The sequence below is a fragment of the Poecilia mexicana genome, unplaced genomic scaffold (genome assembly GCF_051168715.1).
Source record: "Poecilia mexicana isolate PSO_F unplaced genomic scaffold, ASM5116871v1 scaffold_9, whole genome shotgun sequence".
Taxonomy (NCBI): Eukaryota; Metazoa; Chordata; class Actinopteri; order Cyprinodontiformes; family Poeciliidae; genus Poecilia; species Poecilia mexicana.
This window is the reverse complement of record NW_028263378.1, coordinates 18,604,151-18,627,970: the sequence shown is the minus strand read 5'-3', so window position 1 is coordinate 18,627,970 and position 23,820 is coordinate 18,604,151. Positions and strand designations below refer to the sequence as shown.

The window sequence follows — 23,820 nt, the reverse complement described above, 5'->3', positions numbered from 1 at the left end:
GAGATTGTAGACGAAGAGTTTGAGAAATTAATTTGTGATGACCTTCTTTGCACATACCCAGCGTTGCTTGCTCTGCTGGACACTGCAACAGTCGATGAGTAATTTTCACAAGTCGTCTGTTTTGCTTTGATAACTATATGAGATATGAGCCTCAGACAAAATTGAAAATGCTTGGACTGATCAAACCAGAGCTTGATTATTAAAAGAATGGATTACCCAGGACACCATTCATGATGTGAGAACTGCATGTTTGCCATTTTAAAGACTTCTTTATCTAATAGATGCCAAACTTTTGCCACCATTTTGCACATCATGAGTATTTCAGTATTATATTTCATACTTTGCTCATTGTTGATGGAGATTATTTGTTTAAGGGAAAAAAAATAACTTGATCATTTAAGCTTATTATAGGGTTCAGGATCGTGGGGACTTACTGTATTTAAATGTTAGGGTATTGAGTAAAGGGACTAAATGTTTTCAGTTCTTGTAACATGTTTATGAAATTCCCCTTGAGTTCTCTCTTAGTGGTGTTTTGTCTGCTGTAGTCAGTTTGCAAATGATGTCGAATCGGGAAAATAAATGATTGCATCATTTTTGCAATTCAGTTCTTAAAGCTGTCCTGTTTAGGATTTATCCAAGGCAGTAGATTTGGTATATTTTTTTATCTTTATCGCACAAAGTCTGAGTTCCAGAAGTTCACGTTTCAACTTTGTGCTCCGATTATGTTTTTGCTTGACTGCTCTGATTTTTTGTTTAATTATTATCAGAGCAGCGATGACATGTTTGAATCTTCACTTTGCATATAAAAGCATTTTGGCCATTAATGCATGTCATTAACTTCAGTGTGTGCTTTGTGTTTTAAGTCAGCTCTGTGCCAGTAGTGTTCAAGTACAGTCTCTGTATAAAATTTTTTAATAACATACATATGTGAAAATGTTTCTATGAAAGCAGAACCACAGCAAATTAAACAAAAAAATGTTTTTAACTTCAGCAATGATGCAGTTAAAATGTAAGTGCAAGAAAAAAGCAAACATACTAACTGCATCTTCAGCATCTATTTGTGAGTTTCATTAATCTTAATCCCTGCTGCGTACTTGAGATTAGGTTGGTTAAATCAAGAGGGATTGGACATAATACCCATGGAATCAAAATGGCTTGTTTTTCTGATGCAAAGACATGTGTAATCTGTGATCCTAATCACTTAAAGGATGTGAGAGGACACAAATTAAACAACTGAAGCATTGTGGGAAATTATCAGTTAGAACACCTGATATTAGTTATTTTGTCATGTCTGATTATTTAACGCCATCATACATACATATTAAAAAGAAACCTCTGTTGTGAGTTTAGTCACAACCCAAGAATTATATTAAATATAACTTGTCAGTGCTAAATTAGTCTTTTGAGGAACCTCTCTCTTTCAACACCAAATATATTTATTACATTGAATTATTATTGCAGTTATTTTTTGCCATTGAGCAGACAAAAGCTCCACGTGTATCTTAAAAACAATAAAAGATAAAAATATATATATTTATCCTAATTGTGCTCTGAATATCTGTTAAACTCTGCAAACAGTAGCAGGAATGTAAACACTTCAGGAGTTTGTCGGGAGCAGTGGTGGTTTTAATTTTGTGCCCACTGACCTGGAACTCAACTGTTGGGGAAAATAGGGCAGATTGACATGAAAGGCCAAATTACTGTTGACGGTTTTGAGGAATTAAGCAAATCAGGACTGATATATTTGTAATCTGCATAATCAGATCCTTTGATTGCACACATCAATCTTATTCCAGAGGGGAGAAGATGAGGGGTGTTCTCTGTATTTTCTGTTAGCCAAAACTCCAACTCAAAATTAGACTCTTTTGCTATTAAGGAGACCCTTGGGGGCTAGCTGGGTATGGCTTTGACATTTCCGTGGCATTTTCCAACTCTTGCTTGCCTCTCGATCCTCCTCGACTGCCGGATGATCCCCAGCATGACCCCTCCTTTTGGCCATTTTTTTTTGACATATTCCAAACAATTTAGTTTCTGCGAAATTCTTACCACCGTCACCTCTGAGTGTTTTTTGTTTGACGCTGTGAAATGCTGATGGGTTAAAATGGTGCATTGGGAAAGGAGCCTGTGAATGGGAGGCCAGGAACTCTCTAAAAGCATAAGCGTGGGGTGGCACACGCTGAGAGCCTTGATGTAATATTGGTGGTACGGTGCCAACTTTCATCAGAGGAGGTGCAGGATGGGTGCATTCACCAGGAAACCTGTGAACCAATGAAGCCATCACAGAAAAAAGAAGCTGGGTTAAAATAGATTTGACACAATTAGGCCATGTTAGATTTCTACGTGATGTTGATGAATGCACCGTCAGATCAGAGGATCTTACATGCAAATTTCACACTCATGAGACAGGTGAAATCTGTGTGTGTGTGTGAGAGAGTCGGTGAATGCATGTGTGTGTGTGTGTCCTTTAAATAAAGATTTTATGAAAGGCTTACAAGGTTTTTTGATAGGCTGGCTTACCACTATTAACTCAGCACTTTGTAAGATGGGGGAAAAAAAATCTAGTTAAATCCGGAGCAGAGTTTCATATTCAGTTATGCTTTCAGTGAGACTCTTCAGTTCTGGCTGCTGAATCTTGTTGAAATAACACACTTTCAATCTAGAGGAGTAAAGTATTATTCAGGGCAGCTCTGTTCTGAATAACATTTACTCCTCTTGGTTGGGATTAACACTTATTTTCAAGTGTTTTTCCTCTGTGAATTCCAACATGACCTTGTGTCCTTTTTTGGGGAAAAAAAAAACAAAACAAAACTATCCAACAGCACAGGTGGGTCTTAATAAATTAGAATATTACTAAAGAATTATTAAGATTATAACATGTACAACCATAGGGAAGATGGTCTCTCTCTACAAAATATTTACAGTGTGTTTTCTCTTAGTCTGTACATGTAAAGTTGAGTGAAAGGAAAAAATGTGGAAGAAACACACATTATTATCTGTCCATACAGCCCCCAGAATACAGATGGGAAGAAATAATGCAAAGGTACTTATGTGTTTATCTTATACAGAACATGAGCACTGATTATATTAGACCTACATTTATGTAAAAAAAACTGTTATGTGATCTTTCTTAATATTAATATTATCTGACAAATATAATATATATTTTTTCATTATCTGAAAGGAAATAAAGGCTTGAAATACCATACAACACTGTCTGTAGTCAGTTTATATATTGTGACTTTTCTTTATTGAACTACTGGAAACAAGTGCTTTTCAACATTACTGTATTCATTTATTTTTCGATGAATTGTTTTTGGAGTCTTTGTATGCCACCTGCTAGCCTGTCATATTTTTTTGTAGCCACAGAAAACTCTGTAATTCTGTTTTCTCCCTAAGAAGACCAGCAGTTTTTGTACAGTCAGATTTACAGCAAAAACGTTTGTGACAGCTTTCAGCTAAGATGTAAAGCTACATATGCGGCCTTAACCTTGAAAATGTGAAGTCCTCATCATTGATCCTCAAAGGAAGCAGATAATACTCTCCCCTGTTTAACCATTGGTCAGGTTCTTGCAGCTGATTGATTGGCCTTTTGTTTTGCAGCCAGAAAAGAAATCACAAAGCCGGCGCTGGAAAAGACACAGGATCCCATCAATCTTTGAGCGAACATTGGTGCATATAACACTGCAGCAGCTGACATTCACACTGGAAAGCTTCTAATAGTTCCTCTGGACATGCACCTCACATTCATTCATCATACAACATACATGAGCGGAGGGAGCATCCACTGACAACATGCAATATACCTTTCTAGCATTCCAGTTTTGCCAATAATGGCTTTTAGTGTTTGTGGATCATTGATTTCGAGGAAGGATATCGAAATATTCCACATACTTAGGTGTTTAAATTTTCGGGAGGCAAATAATTGCGTGTTGCAGTGATGTCAGAGATCTTCTTCACAAGTTCAAAATTCAGACGTGCAGCATTTATATTCCAAGTTTGCATGTTTCCCCACGCCTGTGTGGGCCTTATGCATCTTTATTCTATTAATCTTTAAATTGTCCCCTGGCTCTCTGGCTCAGTCACGCTGCCAGTCCACTTCGCACGACTTACTGTTTCAAGGCAACATGACCGATCTCATCACCTGTTCGTGCACATTGGCCTTTCGTAACAGTTTGCACTCAGTGTGAGCGGCGCTTGCCAAACAGAGCTGCAAGATAGTGACTGAAAGCATGTCCATTTTTACAGGCTTTAAGCGTGGTTTAAGGGAATGCTTAATCGCTAAATGTTTGATGACAATTGGCCATACCTTTCGGTTAGAGTTGTATTCGGAATGTACTTCCTTTTCAAACTCTTCTTCTGCTACTATTGATCTTAGGGGGCTTTTATCAGCAGTTCAGAGTAACTTATCTAATGTTCAAAATAAGAACAGCTGCAGTTTGTTTCATCTTTTAGCTACAGCCAAGCTCTGCAGGAAGAATAATCACTATTGTGGAAGAGACGAATGGGGGGTCCTTAAATAAATAAATATTCATACCCCTGCAAATTCATTCAATCAAGAAGTTTGTTTCTGATAGGAATTTAGACAAACATATCTTAAAAGAATACAAAAATTAAAAAAAAAGTTTACATTTGAAATAATCACTTTGTTTTTATCTACATTCTGTACAAATATCACATCTTAAAAGATATGTATGCCTCTTTCCACAATCAAAAAGGACAATACTTATTGCTAAAGCAGCAGCTAAGCAATTTAAATGTTGTCAAGGTTTTTTTTTGCATACTTTCTCTGGTGTTTTGATAATTTATCCTTGTGATGACCTTTGAGTCTTTGAGGTTGGAAAGCCTCCTCCACCCTCATCTTTACCTCTGTCTGTGTTTTTATTTTTTATTCATCTTTAAACCAAATTTAAGTCAGTAATATGGTTGGGCTGCTCCAAAACATTGCCTGCAGTTAGATAAAACTTAGTATACGTAAATGATTACGTTATGGCTTCAGTGGAGAAAAATCAATATGCCTGGCATTGATGCTTGTTTTTTCATGCATTTTTCTGCTGAGCACATCTTCAACCAACACTGTCCACTTTTTCAAGTTGACGCACGGCTTCCATGGCTCAGCAGACGACAGTTCAGACTTCTCCCCCTTTTTTTTTGTGACACTGTCAAATTTTGCACTTGTGGCTTTTAATTTGTCACACCAACTTAAAAGAGCACGATAGTCTCACCCTTGGGACGTTTTGTTGTTTATCACTTAGAACGAAATAACAGCCTCGTCAAAGCATTTTTTTTTTCACCAGTGACATATGTCTTTTCAAAAGCAGAACTGAAAAGGCACAAAAAGAAGGGAACTTTAGAAAAAAAACATGCAGTGGGGAGAAAAGAAATACTGGCTTGTTTTGATTTTCATGTCAACATATTTTTTTTTACCAGCTTTGAATTAAATATTGGCCACCATATGACCCCATGTAAATTTCCTTTTATATTTAGATATATTTGTTGCTGGCATTCAGAGATGGACTTCAGAAGCTTTTCTAGCCTTAGTTTTGAAGCAAATAACTCAGACCATGTTGCCATCATGTGCTTAATTATATATTTGGTTGTTTGTTGATTCAGGAGAGGAGAATAAAAAAAGTGGAAAAGTGTTCAGATATCCCTTTTTTTTCTGATTTGCTATGCACTCACGGCCCTGCTATTGTTCCCTGCAACTGAATAATAAAGCAAAAACAATAGTCGTGATGAATGGGCCAGTGTGTACACAACCAGTATGCACATACCTAATTACCATGAACATGAATTCCCATGCAAATTAGGGATCACAACAGCTTTTTTGTATGCCAAGCTGTACTGACCAGGGACTTGGCCAGGTAAAACATAAACAGCCACTTCTTTTCTGCAGGCAGGCTGGAATTGTGTAGCTTTAATGTATTATTATTATTTGGCTTGTTTGTTTGTAGCTTTAGTTTAATTAGGAAGAGAATGTTGAAACAAAACAAAAAATGAAAGATAAAAACAAAAATCTCTTTTACATGATTGTCCTGGGCTATACAGGAACAAAACAAGACAGACAAGGTAATTTCAACCAGTTTAGGATTCAGTTAAGACATAAGAATCAACCTTTTTTTATCAAATTGAATGGTGACGTGTCAGTAGAGCAATGAATGGGCCATTGATACACCCTGGGGGAAGTTGTTCACTTTCAGCAGGACAACAACCCTGAACATACAGTTAGAACTACAATGTGAATCCAGTCAAAATCCAGACCTAAATTAAACTGAGAATCTGTGCCAAGACTTGGACATTGAAGTTCCCAGACACTCCACCCTACCCGGTTAATTTTACAAACTTCAAACTTACAATATTCATGGCATAGGTGTGGAAAACTGGTAGAGATGTGCATTAACCACTAAATGGAGCAAAGGGTGATTTCACTATGAGTTGACTGGGAACTGAATGCATTCCTCTTATTGTTAAAAAACAGAAAACCGTGGGTTCCTTTCCTCCCACTACATGATCACAGACTGCGGTCAGTTAGTCCTTCACATCACGTCCTTAAAATTGGAGGTTTGGGGTTGTAATGTGAAGGAGTTCAAGGAATGTGAATATTTTTACAAAACATTGTATGGTGTCAAAGATTTTATTTTATTTTTTTGTATTTCTAATCAATGTGAAGATAAGGACTAAGCATCCTGACATAAGGTATTTCCATGGCCATTCAAATGTTTGAAAGGTTAATCTCAATTGTAAATGTTCATGTTTAAATGTGTCATTAAGTTTGAACTTAAATGGCTAAAACTATTTTGGCAGCAACGGTTCCCTTCTTCCAGAATGCTGCTACAAGCTTGGCACCGCTGGTCCTTGAAGTTTTCTTCTCTTCTTTATTGAAGAAAGACATTGTTTGATCTGAAGCATCAGCACATTTTCATTTTCAGGTCCTTCTGGGGCTGCTTTACAGCACTATGATCCTAACTGGGTCATTCCAGGACTTTTACAGACTCTTCCTGAAACCACTCCTGTGTTCTTTTGCCAGACGTTTTAAGGAACTCTCAAAAGGTTTTCCATCACCCCTCCTCACCCCCCATATATTTCTGTCTCTCCCCTTTTCATCCCAGATCAATTACCTAATTTACAAAAAAATGTATTCCATTGCATTATGCGATGATATTAAGGGGTTACTATGAAGGGCCTTATTTTCTGAACACAAGTGGTTGGGAAGTCTGTGCACTTAGTGGCACATTTTCTTCATTTGCGAAGAGGATTTTGCTTTTTTTCCGATGTTCCCAGAAGAGCCTTTTGGCACCTGAGTGGCTTTGTGGATTTTATTTTTTGAAGGGGAATAGCTTCTGTCTTGCAGACGAGTGCAATAAATGCAGTATTGCAAATGGCTGCCGATATAAATCTACTGTACTAGGCTGTTTTTCAGATTGATTATTTCTCTTTTTTCTATTTTTACTTCAAAAAGTAAGTTCCACGTAGCATGCATTTAAATTTGAAGTTTTGGGTTTGGCTAAGCAGTCTGAGGATGAGTAAAGCTCAGGTGTTAAATATTACATTGCAATTGCACATGACATAGGCAGGAAACATCAAACTAAGTGGTCAAAATTTACTTTGGTCTGTAATTTTTCTCTTCCTTTTCACAATTATAACAGTGAAGCGCTGCTAAAATTGGGATTCCTTTATGATCCATAAAAGCCAATTTATAAAAGCATCCTCTCACCCCAAACAGGACATTTTTAGTAACCTTTGTAGCCATCCTTAACCTGTTGGACAACTTTCTGCAGCTGTGATGTCGGTACTCTTGGATATTTTTCCAACCCTTTTTTCCACTTGCATGTAAACCAGTGTTTCTCAACCCTGGTCCTCAGCGCCCCCCTGCTCTGCATGTTTTAGATGTGCCTCTATTCCAGAACAGCTGATTCAAATGATTGCATGACCATCAAGTACTGCAGAAGCCTGTTAATCACCCAGAGATACAATTCAGGTGTGTGGCAAAAGGGAAATACCTGAGACATGCAGGACAGGGGGCGGTGAGGACCAGAGTTGAGAAACACTGATGTAAACTTACAGGGTATTCTTGAATACATTTATGTGTACAAACTTACTTTAAATGAGTTTTCAAAGCTCATGAAATATTATATGCTTTTCTTTTATGTGACTCTTAAATTACTGTCTGGATGAGGTTGTCTGCATTTTTACTCGTTTTGTTCTCGCGCGGAGCTCATAATGAAACACAATGCGCTCTGACAGAGTAAATACATTACCTAGTTGCAGTATGGTTTTGTAGACTTAGTAAATGAGAATGTGATAAATGAAACTCATTACGTGTATGCGTTTTCTTCCGCTCCTGCACAGGTCCTTGTCACCCAAACCCCTGCCACAACAGAGGAACGTGTGAGATCAGCGAGACTTACAGAGGCGATACGTTCATCGGCTACGTGTGCAAGTGTCCACAAGGCTTTAGTGGAGTTCACTGCCAGCACAGTGAGTGTCTTTAACATCCAAACTCAACTTGGCATGATCAACAATTGAATAAAGTAAAGCAGCTTGTTTGTAGAGATCCAGATAACATCTGCTTTCTCTGCAGCACCGGCGTACCAGAAAATATATTGCAGTTTTTCTTTTTGGTTGGATTTTTCTACACAGTGAATTACCTTGTGCTGTGGATAATTTTGAGGTCAGTCTTAGCGGTACATGAGGTTGGTTGAAGAAAAAGGAAGGCTGAAAAGCTGAGCTCGCTTTTCTTTTTTTTTTTTAAGAATCAGACTGAGTTGGATTTGTTGAAGTAGTGCTAAGACTATAATAAAGAAAAATATGTGTGCCTCAGTAACAAGTTATGTGGAAAAAGAGTATTTCGACCAGTTGAAAAACATATTTTGAATAATAGAAAAAAATGTTCTGATGTAAAAAAAACAGATGTGAAACTAATTGAGTTTGGAAGATATTCTTATTAATAGAAGCTACATTCTCTAAGCTCAGTCAGGCTCTCCAAGGGTTAGGTAATCACACAGTTATTTCACTTCATGTTTTTCACAGTTTAATGTATGCATCTGTGCTCACAGTTTTGTTTAGTTTTTTTACTTCTTTTGTGTGTAAAAGACTGGGTATGATTGGTGTGACGGAGGCCATCGCTGTGGGATAAAAGGTGTTTGTCAGTCTGTTGTTGCTTTATTTTACTGTGTTGAATCATTTTCCAGATGGAAGCAGATGGTTTCCTCAGTACATAATGTCCACGATTATGCTGCTGCTTTTCTTTTCTGCAGTCTGATTGTTTACCGAGTGTGTTTAGGTTTGGTAGCTGTGGCTTGATGACGTGCTGGGTTACATTCACTAGTCGATGGAGGTGATGGCAGCTGGAAAGCCTGACAAAAATTAATTCTGTAAGGAGTTTCCTCACATTACTTGTAGACATGAAAAAAAACATCTCTGCTTGTATAAATTCATCCTTTTCAGCTCCTTCGGATGTAGAGCCTTTGTAATATTTTGAATTGCAAAATTTCATTTGTTGTTTGTTATTTGGTTGAATAATAATTGTGAATTAAAAAAAAGCAAAACCATGGGCTTCAATTACTTTTTTTTTTTTTTTTTTACAAATACTTGGTTCCAACTGTGTGTAATTTAACCTCACTATTCTCTAAAGGAATAATCAGCAGAAGTTGTTTTTGCATTTCATTAACTCTCGCAGCTTCAATTCTGTAAAAAGGCTGCAAAACAAATTTTAACAACAAATGAAAGACGTGTCAACTCCATCCACTGATCCATTATGTATATTTGCTTAATCCGACTCAGGGTCATGGGAAAAGGTTAATGCTAATCTCCTGCAGTCAGTGGGTGAGAGACAACATGCACCCTGGGGGGGTCACCTATGAGTCCGTAACAGGGCCGGCTCATAAGACAAACAGGACAAACCATCCTTTACTCCCACATGCAGCGGAAGAACAAGCAAACCATGCATAGGCATGCAAATGTAAATTATGTAAGGAAATAAAATCCTTAGCTCAAAGGATAATCAACAAACTTACTTTCAAGATATAATAAACAATATGGAGCTTACATTATTAATGTATTGTATAATTTTGAAACCATGTATTTGACTGTGTATATCTGCAATATAAGCCACCGTCTCGTAAATAGGCCAGGTTTCCTGGCTTCCCCATCTGCTTGTGTGCTTCGATGAGCATCGCAGAAGTTTGAGTAACACAGTCGTCTTTCCCTGCAGGTGCACTTTTACAGTGTGCAGTGGGTTGAGGGTTTCATGGTGCAAACTTTGTGCTCAGATGTGTGCTCATTTGTTTAATAGGATATGAGAAATAAGCACAGAGATAAGGGGAGAAAGAGTTTCTCAAAACATCAGCTGTAATAGTTAATGCACAATGAGAACCAGTCTCTTACAGTAGTGTTCTTAGTCGTTACGTATTTTCGCATCACAGTTATCTTTCGTATTCAATTTCAGGGGACAACACATAAAATAGGAGACACTGTATAAGCTGCATGTCATTGTCTTTATTTACACCTCAAACTGTGGGAAATTGGCTAGTGCATCATAATTCATTTATTGCTTCCTATTAAGCCCTAAGGGTGGTGAAAAACTGATTTGATATGGGCTGAACACGCATTAATGTCTGCCAATTTCCCTCATGGTCTTTACAGTTAAATGAGAGCCAGTGTGCCTGAAAACATTAATAACCAAATCTGTGTCAGGGTAATTCCTACCAATAAATTATCGGGGCATTAGAATTATTGTTTCTCCTGGAACAGTGGTTCTCAGTCCCTGTCCTCAGATCCATTGCCCTTCATGTTTTAGATGTGTCCTTGCTCCAGCTCAGCTGATTCAAGTTATTCCGTTGCCTCCTCAGCGTGGCATCCACTGCTGCAGAAGCCTGTAGATCCCCTATTCATTTAAATCAGGTGTGTGGCAGCAGGGGAACACCCAAAACACGCGTTGGGTCCCGAGAGCCAGCATTAAGAATCGTGGTCCTCGTAGACAGGTGAGCAGCCTCTGCATGGTCTGGTACTGGTAGACCATACAGAATGAATGGATGAATGACTATTCTTGTTATTTAGTTTTAAGGTCATTGGTGGCGCTGGACTTTTATTTAGGAGTATCTTAAACAGGGACTGAATACATATTCACTGCACACATTTTAGAGTATCATTTGTAAAAAAAAAAAAAAAATGAAAAAGAAACTAAACTGATCCTTCCACTTCATAAATATGCACCGCTTTGAGTTGGTCCATTACATAAAAGCTCAATAAAATGGTGGTAATGCATCTGGTTGTAATGTGACAGAAAGTTTGATAGCATTTGGAGGCACCTGTATAGAGAGATAAAGAAGAATCAGGCACTTGCAAGGCGGAACAATAATGACGGGTTTTCAGTCAGACTGCGATCTGGAATACCCGGAATTGTGTGGATTTTCAAACCTTTTTGATATAAATTATCGTCAAAGTTACAATCGTGCTTGTGAAAACCAGGGTTAATGGGTTAGTGTCACTGCTTGAGCCATGATTATCACCAAGTCATTTATCTTTCGAATGGTGTGGCGTCATGTCCCCGTGGTGACAAGAGAACAAGTGTGCCGTTATTGGGCGAGTAGCCAAACGCTGTAATGAGCTGTCACAGTGTGAAGATTGGGACTGATTGCCTCAGACGTCATGAGGTTGCAGATCATTTTTCGGGGACGTGTTTTCAGTCTGTCAAGGGCAAATGCTTTGTAAGCTGCTGGAGATGTAGTTTTTCCCAGGCAATTTTTTTGTTTTGTTTTTGCTGCCATCTTACTACAAGAAACAGTTTGATGTTTTGATGGATATAAACAGGATTGATGTGATGTGGTTTGTCCGATTCCCCTTGGTTTATTTGTGATCCCTGCTATAAATCATAGGATACATTTTACACTTGTTTTGCTTGTTTTCAAAACATTTAGCTTAAAAGCAGAAAAAGCAAGAAGAAATAGTCTGGTTATAATATCTCCAGCTCATGGAAGACAATTACTCACCTTCTCCCTCAATGTTCCTCCAGCCTTTCTTCTCCAGCAAGTTCTTTGAACAGATTCCATCTTGGCTGTCGATCAATGTGCCTTGAAACACCCCAGCAGAGCAAGATTGATTAAGGCTAAATGTAGGATGTGTGAAGTGCTTTCTTTTTTAAGCTTTGCCCCAGTATATGATCCTGGATTGACAGTCGATATCATGCCGCCTGATTAGTCCTGTTGCTTGGACAGGGTTTTTTGTCACATGGAAAATCAGCTCCAGTTTTATAGCTTTAACCTCATGTGAAAGCACTGAGAAATCATAACTGATATTCAGTCCACCTGGGGCAGACTATGGACTGACTTTCATCAGGCTGGAAGAAAGAAAGTGACTCGATAAAGACTTGCTGTGTGCTTATTTTCTTGTGCCCTGTTTAGCACTGCATCACCGGAGTGCTTAGTGTACGTCGCACCTTCAAAGAAGGAAACCAATGGTGACTCCATTTTCTTTTCTGGCTAATTTTATTCCCTCTTTCGCCCTCCAAGTCTCTCTGTGTATACTGTTTTTTAATGAAGCAAGAATAGAAAACCCTACAACCCAAGGCTGCACTGAAACCCAAGTTTATGTATATTTTAGTCCTTAAAGCCGCAGTACGGAGTTTATATCGTTTTTATAGTTACATAGTGACAGTTTTGACAGATATGTAATATGTATATTTAATAAAAGTTACCTACTACAGCTTTAAACATCTGACATTAGTAAAACACTGCTTGTAGGAACCCTTTAAGAAACACTCATCATTTCTTTTACCTGCAACAGAAAGCCAAGAGGGTTTCAGCACCACAAACAGTCACTTCTCAAACCTGCCATTGCATCACAGGAGGTGATGCTGCACACTAACTGCACATACACAGTATTTCGTGATTGCAAAGAAGGAAGGGAGAGAAACTTTGTTAGCAGGCAACAGGACGATGCAGTCTCAGAGGAAGGGGAGTATTTTTGGGGTTTGCTGATTATACTTCCTCTCTCCATGATTGAGGTGGTTGGGGTTTTTCTCACACTGTGAAGCAGTGCTGTTAAAGTCAATCTAGCCAAGATCGCGATGGAGCATGAAGTGCTTGTTCTTCTACTGCTGTTGCTTTCCAGTGTTAACGGTATGTCACAGGCCTTTAAAAATCGGATGCAGGCCGGAAAAACCTTGTCAAGGTATTCGAATCTTGAAATTTTTCTAATATTTTTCACATTACAGCAACACATATCTTTTATTTTTCTTTGGCTTTCATATGATAAAAGGGGAAAAAAATGAAGATAAGTCATCAGATTTCTATACAGAAGAAAACTGAAAAAAAATTTTAGCTAGCCCTTCAAATTTGTAGAATCAATTTGAGTGCAGTTACAGCTGATACTAATCATTACTGAAATTCTTCTGAGCAACATAGTTAACCTTTTTAATTAGATTTGATGAAAGCCCCTGTGAACTCTGGATGTATGTTTACAGTCATTCTACTGGGAGCTCTAAATTCAACTCTAAATCCAGAAACATAACGTTGTGTGCAAAGCTATAAGGGACATCAGATGAGCCAGGAGTCAGTACTGATCAATCATATCGGTGTCGTCAGCACATCAAGCCGTAGATATATGTATTTGTGGAGATAGATGAATAAATAAAAAAAAAAAGATTTCTAGTTGAAATGCTGAAAATGCATAATGTACAAACACTTTACATGTCACAAAAATGCAATTCTTAAGTGTTCCTCGTCACTGACAGATCGTCCTGTAGCACTGCATAAGAATAACTTCACTTAGTTCAAAATAAGTCTTCATAAGAAAAATGACTTGGACGTAATGAAATGAGATGTTCATAGCATATTTAGCCTTTAAAACATGTCCACTTATATTTTTAATGGTCTTTGATTTCATCCGTTCATTCATCTTACCTTGAGAGATATTTAACTGTAACTTTCAGCTTCTTGAAGGACTTTTTCAGTAAGTTCTTTGTCTTTTTATCCATTTTGTTTTTATTCTGCTTCAAATTGTGCGCTCCCTGTTTACAATTTCAGTATTACTTTTATGGACAGTGATTTAAGAAAAGAAAGAAAAGCTGAGCCTGTACGTCTGTGATGACGAATGTGATGAGATTGAGCATTTAGGCACACAATAGAGTTTGTATTGGTGCACCTAAGAAATTAAGTCAAAGTAGGTTCGTCAGTGCAGTAAACAAACAATTCTCTAAATCACTTCTATGGATACACACAAAGAAAATCTCCTACTAAACAAAAACAAAGGAATCTATACCATATATTTTAAGGAAACCTATAGAAATTATCCTTGAAATATATTTCTCAGATGAAAATATTCAGAAAAATGAGTTTAATAACGCAGCCTCATTCAAACCTTTTATAGTTTCTATCTGTAACAAAAAGCTTGTTGTCTTTGGGTGCCGATGAAAGCCTCAAGGTGAAATAAATTCAGAACCTGAAGATTAATCTAGTACATGTATTGACGCTTTCTAACAAATCTGAGGGGCTTTCACACAACAGCTCTATTCCTACTGAATAATCCTCATTGCACTCTATCTTTTAAATGCGAAGAGGAAAGAGGATGTTTCACAGTAAATGTTGCTGGGTACAATTCCACCACACCATTTAGATTTTTATTTGCAAATAAGGTTTTTGAAAAAAAATGTTTCCACTTCACAGATTGGCAAGACTGTGTTTATCTGTCGCATAAACGCATGTATTGACATTTGGAGTTTTGACATGACTAAATATTAAAACTATATCAGCTGCATTGAATGATTTTTAAGATACTTTACATAAGAGTTCGCATGCCACCAGTAAAGATAAAATTAAACCTTTTTTTCTGAAAGCTTAACAGATTAAAGACATGCAAGCGGAAAACCTGCTACTTTCAGGATTTGGCCTATACAATTCCTGTATTTTCAGTACTGAATCTTCCAAATTGTTGCTGTGCCCGCACTGTGGTGTTCTTATTTATCTCCACTGAGAAGCCTCTAAAAGTGGTGCCGCTATTTAGTATATAGCCCCAAGGGAAAGTTGCTCATTTGCTCAAATCCACAAAATTGCCTGGATAATACAAGCAGTTATGCTAAATTCTGATTAAGCGGATATTTCCTCTTCAAGTTTTCGAAAACATTATAGTCCTGGAGCAAGCTTAGCTTAATGGATTATGATAGATTTACGTATAAGTTAAGTCGGCAGAAAAGTTTATTAAGGACAAACTCTGTGAAGTCCTTTTTTTTAACGGAGAAAAGTTAAACTGTTCTCCGAATAAACACAAGCACTGGTTTATTCATGGTGCCTGAGGTTTGCACTAGCAGGTATGAATTTGTTTCATTTCACCAGCCTCTGGGTTACAAGAGTTGATAAGTTTTGCTGCAATTATGCTAATCTCCGTGGCAGTCGTGTTTTTGGTGCATAAATTAGCGGGAATAACTTTTTAGCTGAAGTCTTTTCACTTAGTATAAATTGGTCTGTGTTCAAATGTAGTCAGATACTTAACATATTTTTTGTCGTACTTTAATTTAAAAAGTTGTAACGGCATAACAATAAAGCGATACATCACTGTGTCGGTTTGGATGATGCACTGAAGAGCCTGGGATTTTGCTCACAGATCTAAAAGTGTCCCAGTGCCATGGGGTTGCCTCAGATCGAGGTCGAACACTTTGCCTCAGGGCTCTCCCTGCTTTTTATATTGGTGTGATGCCAAGCTGTGTAGTGAATGCAGGACATTTTCAGGGCCGTCTCCACTTTGCATTCATAAGCCCGAGGCCCACCCACTGCTCGCAGTTTGTGGCCACAAAGCTGTATTTACAGGAGGAAATGAATGTCTGTGGGAAGGGTCTGAGACCCAGCAAACATCCAAAGAAGTGACCACAAGCGAGCAACCGAACTGACAGACGTTAAACATCAACAGTCTTTGTGAGAGACGGTGAGTGTGTTGGTGGATCGATGTGGAGAGGTGAATATGGCCGGGAGCTATCAGTCATGTTGTTTGAGCTGCTGTACATTTGTTCTCTGATTTTTCAAAGCAGCGCCCACTCATGACTCTGGGAGCTGCGTAGCTCCTCTTTATGCAATGTTTCTCACAGAGAAGTCAGTAAGTGGAACTTAATTATCCCCTTTTATGTTTTCCTTCTGGTTCTAAAACTGCAGAGTGCAAAAATAATAAAAACACAGATGCAGAGCAGAATATAACCTTACCTTGTAAAGCATTGTGTGAAAGTATATAAGAAAAGAAACAAAATGTCAGTATTAGATAGTTTTTGCTGTAGGAATTGCAGCGACGTTCTTATCTCCTAAACTTTTTTCAGGTTTTTGTCATATTGAAACTGCAAACGATGCATTTTTGAGGGAATCTTATGTGATTGAGCAACACAAAGTAACACATAAAAGTGAATTTTAGTGATTTATTTGTTTGTTTTTTTTTTCAATTCAGCCAAGAAGTTTGTCTGATAGGTCAGGCATCTCACCATAGACAAAACAAAACACGAGGAGTGTTGATTACAGTCCAGGTATGTTAACATCACTTTCAGTAAGAATAAATATCCATCCAGGCGTCCATCCATTATCCAATATGCTTATCTTTGCCGGGTCGTTAGGGGGGGCTGGTGCCTACCTCCAGCACGCAAAAGGTCGGGTCAGAATAAACAAGTTGGTGAAATTATCTGCAGTTACCATTAAAGTTTTACGACGTACAGACGTTTTCTATTTTTTTCTTTAAACATATCAAAACCTGATGTCTTTGTTTCTTATTATTTGGCATTGCTTGGTGTTTTTCTGTAAAATCCCAATAAGATACATTTCAGTCACGAAGATGGATTCAGGTTATAATCAACTGGAAATATCTATATCAAAAAAATGTGTTTGTTACCTAAGAAAACATACCCAAGTTGTTTCTATGCATTTGTGATAGAAAAGTCAGTGAGGGATGCATTTGTTCCAGTATTGTTGAGGCTGTGAGGGCGCACTTTGTGAATATTCAAACATTTACAAAAGCTAACAGGGGAGCTCTCATCCACTTTGACTGAGTAATAGACAGTTTTCCGAGCCCCCGAGGCTGACAGGAGCATTTGATAGTGTTGTTTTACTAAAGTCGTTTGTTGGAAGCAAAGAGTCCTTTTTACAATATGTTTCGAGCTTACACAAGAAATAAACTGTTGGGCCTCAAGCCATGAAAGACTGACTGCATGAGGCTGACGTAAAAACTATTAATATCACAGCGAACTGGATGAACCTACTTTCAGTTTTCAATAGGAAGAGGAGGAGTTTCAGGAAGGAAACAATGATGTCATGGGGACCTTATAACCCCACGACTAGGACAAATATACCCTTTTCACAGCATCACTGCATCAGGAGAGAATCTCCTCCAGTACTGGTCTTTTGTGAGGGTGACATCAGGGAGTACTGAGTGTGCAAGCCCCCCTTTTCCTCACTGGCTGAGAGAAGGCCTGATTCTCGTTCAGGAGCTCAGGATCCATCGATATGGGTTACTGTTTGTGTATCTGGTACCTACTTCCGCCTGAAAGGAAAAACTTTGATTCTTACTTTATTCAAAATTCTGCAGAAGGAACCTCAAAATTAGAGGTTCCCCAAAGATGCTATCAGCAACTCAACACTGGCTGCAACCCCCCCGATGTATAAGAGAAAACAGCCTGATGTTGTTTGAGAGCTGATAAATGCAGTTTAACCGAGACTGGCCACCTGCTAGCCAGACGCCACTGATGCTGCACAAACCAGATAACTGTGGTAACTGATGAATAGATTAAGAATCAGTTCTCCAAATAGTTATTCATTTCTAATTCTGTAAAGAAAATTCATTACTTTCTTAAAGTTTTGTCTTTGCATTATGAAGTGGTATTTGAAATACATGCCAAGCGTCAGTTGGTGCAAACGTCTCGTGAATGAGCCTGGTTTCTCAGCATTTATAATTCATAATGAACTATGACATCATTGCATCAGTCTATTGATTTCTATCTTACCTATTCTTTTGTATTTTTACTGTTTTGCTAGTTTCATCATTCTAAGTGTTACTTGCATAACAAGTTTGTTGATTAAAGTGCTTAACTTTAGGTTGAATTATTTTTATAATAAGCTTCTGTGTTTTGAAGATAAGTGTCTCCAGCAAGATAATGAACAGTATTGTCTTGCTATTCAAAGAAAACCACTACTGGATTTATGCCGTCAGCTATTATTTTAAAACATTATCCTTACCAGGAAGGTATTTGGACAACTGACACTGAATTATTTGGCTATTATTTCCCTGATAATCAGATGGTGCCCACACTTGGTAATTTTGATCTAAATTACAAGTTTTAATAGTAGTTTCCCTAAGCAATTGTTTGTAGTAATTGATTACCAAAACCAGACACCAACTGCGGCAGAAGACAGATGTTTGTGGACTACATCCACAAAAATCATTAGGCTTAGAACCATAAGCCTAATGATTCTAACTTTGCTAAAGTTAGAATCATTAGCCTTATGAGATAACAAATTAATGTTCACAAAATTTAAGTTTTAATTGAAGACTTATTCCTCTGTGAAATAAAATCCCCTTGGGAAATTCATGCTTAATCATGTGTAATAAAGACATTGTGGAATCATACATAAACAGTTTAATATCTCCTAAATGTTGGTGCTGTGTTATGAATTTCTTCCACAGCAGAACTGAACATCAGCCCTTTGTATAAATAACCGGTTTAATCTCTCCACCCGTTCTGTCCTGGTTTGGTCAGAATTTGTATCACTAATGTCAGAGTACTACTGTGTGGGAAAACTAAGTATTTAGTTTATGTCTTTTACACAAAATCTATTTGTGCCTTAACTGCAACAAAACCTCTTTTTTCAGCTTCTTTGTGTCACCTTGCTATTTTGGTGTTCTACGTAAATGCATTGACTTCATCCCAATATACAATCAACATGAACTGTATATGTGTGTGTGCAATATAAGCATCACAAACACACCTTGTTTATGAGTCAGAACTTGGATGTTTCACAAAATCAGCTTAATTTCCTAGCAGTTGGATTGGCCCAAGATGCACTTTTAGGTAAAATAACATATGTGGCAAGATGACAGACTACAAAAAGAACTACACAATACTGCTATGCCGTTTTTAGTTTGGTTTGCAAGTAACTGCTCTGACAAGTGGAGTTTTGATCAGCAGAGGGGCTTGATAATCCTTCAACTCACCTCAGTGGTTTCAAAATGTAACGGCAGGTTAATTTATTTCAGCACATTTGTGGGGTTAGCATGACTCATTTTTAACATATTGGTAATCTGGCATAATTGTGGTATCACGGGGTAGTTTGGCTTGTTGTTGCAGCACTTGTATCTGGCAGTACTTGGCAGAATGGAGATATAAATACACTGTACAATTCAAAGCTTCTTAATTGGATTGACTGCAACCCACTAAAGATGACATTTTTTTTTTTATCTTTAGAGTAAAAGATTCAGTCTGTGCTGTAAAAGTTCTCGTATTTTCAGTGCTATGCTTAAAGTGAACATAGCTCATCTGTATAGCTGTCAAAGGGCGTACGTGCACATGAAATAAGCAGGTGGGTGGAAACATAGTCTTGGAACAACAGAGCAGCAATCCTCAGATGCTGGGCAAATAGATTTCATTACTGTTTACCCATACCAAGAAACCACCAGTGTGTTGACTCCCGTGGTGATCTTAGAGATGAGGCACGAAGAGAAAATCCATTGGTTCTCAGATTTACAAGTTCCATTTGGTATGGCTTCTGCTTCTTATTGTCATGATTCAGATGTTGTTTTCTAAGCTGGATGTACAGAAAAACTGCACAGTGAAAATGCTTCCCCTTTAACTTTGGAGGCTTGTAAGCTATGATAGTATAACATGACAATTGTATGTTTTGGATATTAATGCTTTTTGTAGGTAATGTGGAGTTTTTGTGTGCTTTGAGGATACAGGCAGGTTCTGTTTAAGACCTACAGAAGGAGGAAGACCCAGTTAAATATTGTTGTTGAAAAGGTGTTCGAAGAAAAATATCTATTTTCTCAGTTATCCTGGTGCACTTTTTGCCCCATTCCTAGAGTTGTAAACGCCATCTGTCTCTCAGAGGCCAACCATGAAAACAAGCTAAAGCGAAGGTGTTTCAGAGCACTCTACGGACATGAGCGTTTACTTTTACTGGTGGAAGTTAAAATGTTTCATGAAAATGTTTTTATCCCCAGCATTTGTTTGCATCATGAAAAATAAGAATGTATATTGAGTTCATAAGATTTTGGCAAGACATACTTTAGATTTCAAAAAAAAAAAAAAAAAAAACTTTTTTACAATTTTTTCAAGTTTGACTCCCCAAAACTTCACAAGTAAAGTTGCCCCAAAGCTTAAACAGCTCTATTTCCACTTATTAGCTTAATAGTTGATACTAAAGTTTCTTGTGTTGAACAGAAAAGTCGCATATATTGATTAGCTAAAGTTAGATTTATTTCTTCTTTTTTTTCTTCGTTTGAGCCCACTAGTACTCATTCACCTGCTCCATATTTGATGTGTATGAGTCGTAGAGAACGAGCTGTTACCATGGCCTAATTGTGTAAGGTCTTCCTCGGTCATTTTAGCTGTATTGCTACTTCTTGGCCCCTGCAGTAAAGGATGGACCTGTTGGCAGATGGCCAACGCATAAATAGAGATGTGGCTCCAAATCCCAGATGGGAGAAAAGAAAACTCTCGCTCAGCCTTGCCCGGGGCTTTTGGCTGTCACTGAAAGTCAAAGCAGAATCCTGGAGAACGTTCTGCCCGACTACACAGAGCTGCATTAATTCAGCACAGCCAGTGTGGATCAATTAGTAACAGTCTGATTTTACCATTGATGACGTTCTTTTACTGCCGTTTACTGGCAGAAAAATGTCTGTCATTTTAAATGTCTAACGTTATTGTCTTATGTCTTATGTTATTATTTTTGGCTTAATGTGTTGTCTTAGATTTAACTGTAATATGACTGTATGGGGGAAAAAAATCTAATCTTTTGATAACCCTTTCCTCAAGTATTCATGCAGTGCTCTCTTTTGTTCAGTAGCCACAAAAGAAAGGTCAGGGCGAAAATGTATGAATAAAATCTATGTGTAATTGACTTTGTTGAAACCAATCATGCATTGTAATTGGGCAACACAATTCTGTAGAAAACCTTGCATAATTGATTCAGAATCTAACCCATTCTTTTTGTTTTAATAGATACAAATTGTGATAAAAAGTTTTCTTAAGATGTTTAATTGCTTATTAAACTTTTTGTGGCAGCTTAATCCCACATTTCGCCCTTGAACATTAATGAAATTATATATTTTATTATTTGATATTAAAGATGTTTTGAGCCTTGCAGTGAGCTTAGAGGACGAATGAGCCTCCAGTTTCTACAAACATTGCACATTTTGACCATAAAAATAATAATTAAAAAAAAAGGTACTAAAATCTTTCTTAGAAAAAAAGATTTTATTGTTGCAGCAGTTAAACTGAAATACAAAGCCAGATGTTAAAACTTGAATCTCAGAAATGTGTAATTACCATCAACAACCATGTTAGCTGTGTTGTCAGTTTGCCAGTCCTCCAACGTTGGTTCATCTTTGCGCCCTTGTGACTCTCCTTCACTGCTCCTGCTTGGGACAAACAAGATGCTAAGCTGCTACTCAGTGGTGATGACATGTGCAGTTAAAGTGACGTAAGACTCTGTGGCAGTAGTACACATTTCAGAGCTTTTCTGCCCACATTCTTCAGTGATGCCTAGATTGTGCCAGCGAAATATGTCAGATATTGAATGCTTTATCTTGGCTTCAAAGTGTGCACCACAAAGTTAAAGACCTGTTTCCTTTCAAAACAACAGTGGCCCGGTGGTCTTGTGATTACTGATGACTGGTGCCACTGAATATTTTTCTCCTTCCTCTGCATGGAAATAAATATCACAGATTCAAATTCATATTATGCTAGGTTCCTCCAAGGTTGTTTTTATTTTTTGTGCAGAAAGGTACTGGTCATATTTTTTGCTAAGCTGTTTTCTTGTAACTCTGCCACAAACTCACCATGAATTATCTTGGAGTTTGACTTGTGGACTTTTTTCAGTTTTTTTCCCCAAAACATCGGTCAAGCAATTAACTTTAAGGAAACTGAGCTTTCATCAAATTTTGGATTCAGAATTTGATGACTCTACAAATGCATTTTTCTCCCCATCCATATCGCTAATGTTGGAAACCTATGTTTAGTTTCAGTGACATTAGTTAAAGCTGTATCTGCACCTGTATATAGTACTTGCATTTCCTATCTCATTACCATTTTGAATGAAAAAGTCAAATAATGATTTGTAGTGGTAATTTTATTAGTTGCACTTTTACTTCTTGGTTTTACTGATTAGTGTTACCGTGCACAAAAACTGCAAAACAAAAAATGGAAAATAAAATATTGTTGAATTTAGCAAACTGACTGCAAAAAAATTTCAAGTTCAAGATTGCCACTAAAGAAGGGTTTTTTATTTCTCATTAGTATTGAACTTCATAGATTTTTGTTCATGAATGTCCTGCACAGAATAGCTTAGTTTGATGGGGTGGAGCTTTTGATATTACCTTTTTGTTTTACCAAAATGCTCATATCTCTGTAGTCGCCACTTTCAACTGTGTTGGTCCATGAATATTTGCCTTAACATGAGGAAACCTTCCTTACAAGTTAAGAAATCTGTTTCCAAACGGTTCATGCTCCGTTTCTAAGGATAAACCTCTGCTAAAGTATCTGCAAAAACTTTGAGATTAATAAAGCCACACTGACATGTTCAATTTTGTGACTGTAAATACTGTCAGTGTATTCACAATATGCAATATTTTTTTTTGTATTTCATTTCATTGTCAAACACTATTCCCTCATCAGCCGATATTAAAGCAGATAAAGCCTCACAGGAGCAGCCATCTTCCTGTTTGCCTGTCACCTCCTTACACAATTTACCTGCATGTCATTTAGGCATTAAATTTAGGGTGTTTTGGTGACGTTAAGGAGCTTTTGGCTTTGGCTTTGTTGTCTGAGATCCTAATTCCCCTCACACACCTTCTACTGAGCCTCCATCTCTGAGCTTAAAATGACACTTAAGGCTTTTCTCTGAATGTCATTGTGCTCCCAAGCTGAGGGCTCTTCACATTCTGCACATCCCAGCTCTGCCGGATCCCCCAGTCTGCATGATGAGTGTTTTGCTCCTCTGATACTCCAGCCTCTCTGCAATGCATCCTAAGATGTCTTTTCAAGGGCTTCTGGAGTGCCACTGTGAATAACTTCTTGCTAGGCTAATCCCACTTCAGAGAACATGTCCTTGCAATACACCAGTCCTAATCCTACATTCACAACCTCATGCATGCTCACCTCTCTTGAATCATGCAGTATGTGACTCTGTAAAGGTTATATTGTGATTAAAACAATCGTTTTTGGATACATCACTAGAGTCAATGCTCATGCTTAGCCTCGATGACTATGCTGGACCTCACATATATCAGTGTGATAACATAGTTCCGGGATGTGAGGTTACGTGACTCCATCAAAGCCCAGAAACAAATCCTGTCTTATGAGATGATAGCCACTTCAGTGACACGGGAAATAGCAAGGGAGAACTGACAAGCGTGGGTTGTCAGGGAAGACAGACACTTCCTTGTTGTTTCTTCTATATTTGACTCAACCTGTCGAGACGGGGCATGTGTCGACCTCATATTGTGAGGACTAGACACATTTCACTGCTCCAGGACCTGTCAAACAAAACATCTGAGGCTGGTTGACCAGAAGATGCACTTTTGAGAACAAGTGAACACCTCTGAGTTCAGTAGCTTTACAGATCTTTTCAGCATGAAGTTATATTC

At 37.8% G+C, this 23,820-nt stretch overlaps 1 protein-coding gene across 2 annotated transcripts in view; it reads left to right on the top strand.

Moving 5' to 3' along the window:
• The window catches only part of edil3a (EGF like and discoidin domains 3a), a 145,139-nt gene that overhangs the window by 30,622 nt on the left and 90,697 nt on the right, over window positions 1-23,820 (top strand). For both annotated transcript variants that reach the window (XM_088008936.1, XM_088008935.1), the window contains one exon: window positions 8,347-8,475. In XM_088008936.1, coding sequence (XP_087865062.1) covers window positions 8,347-8,475 — 129 coding nt within the window. The remainder of the gene's footprint in view (window positions 1-8,346; window positions 8,476-23,820) is intronic.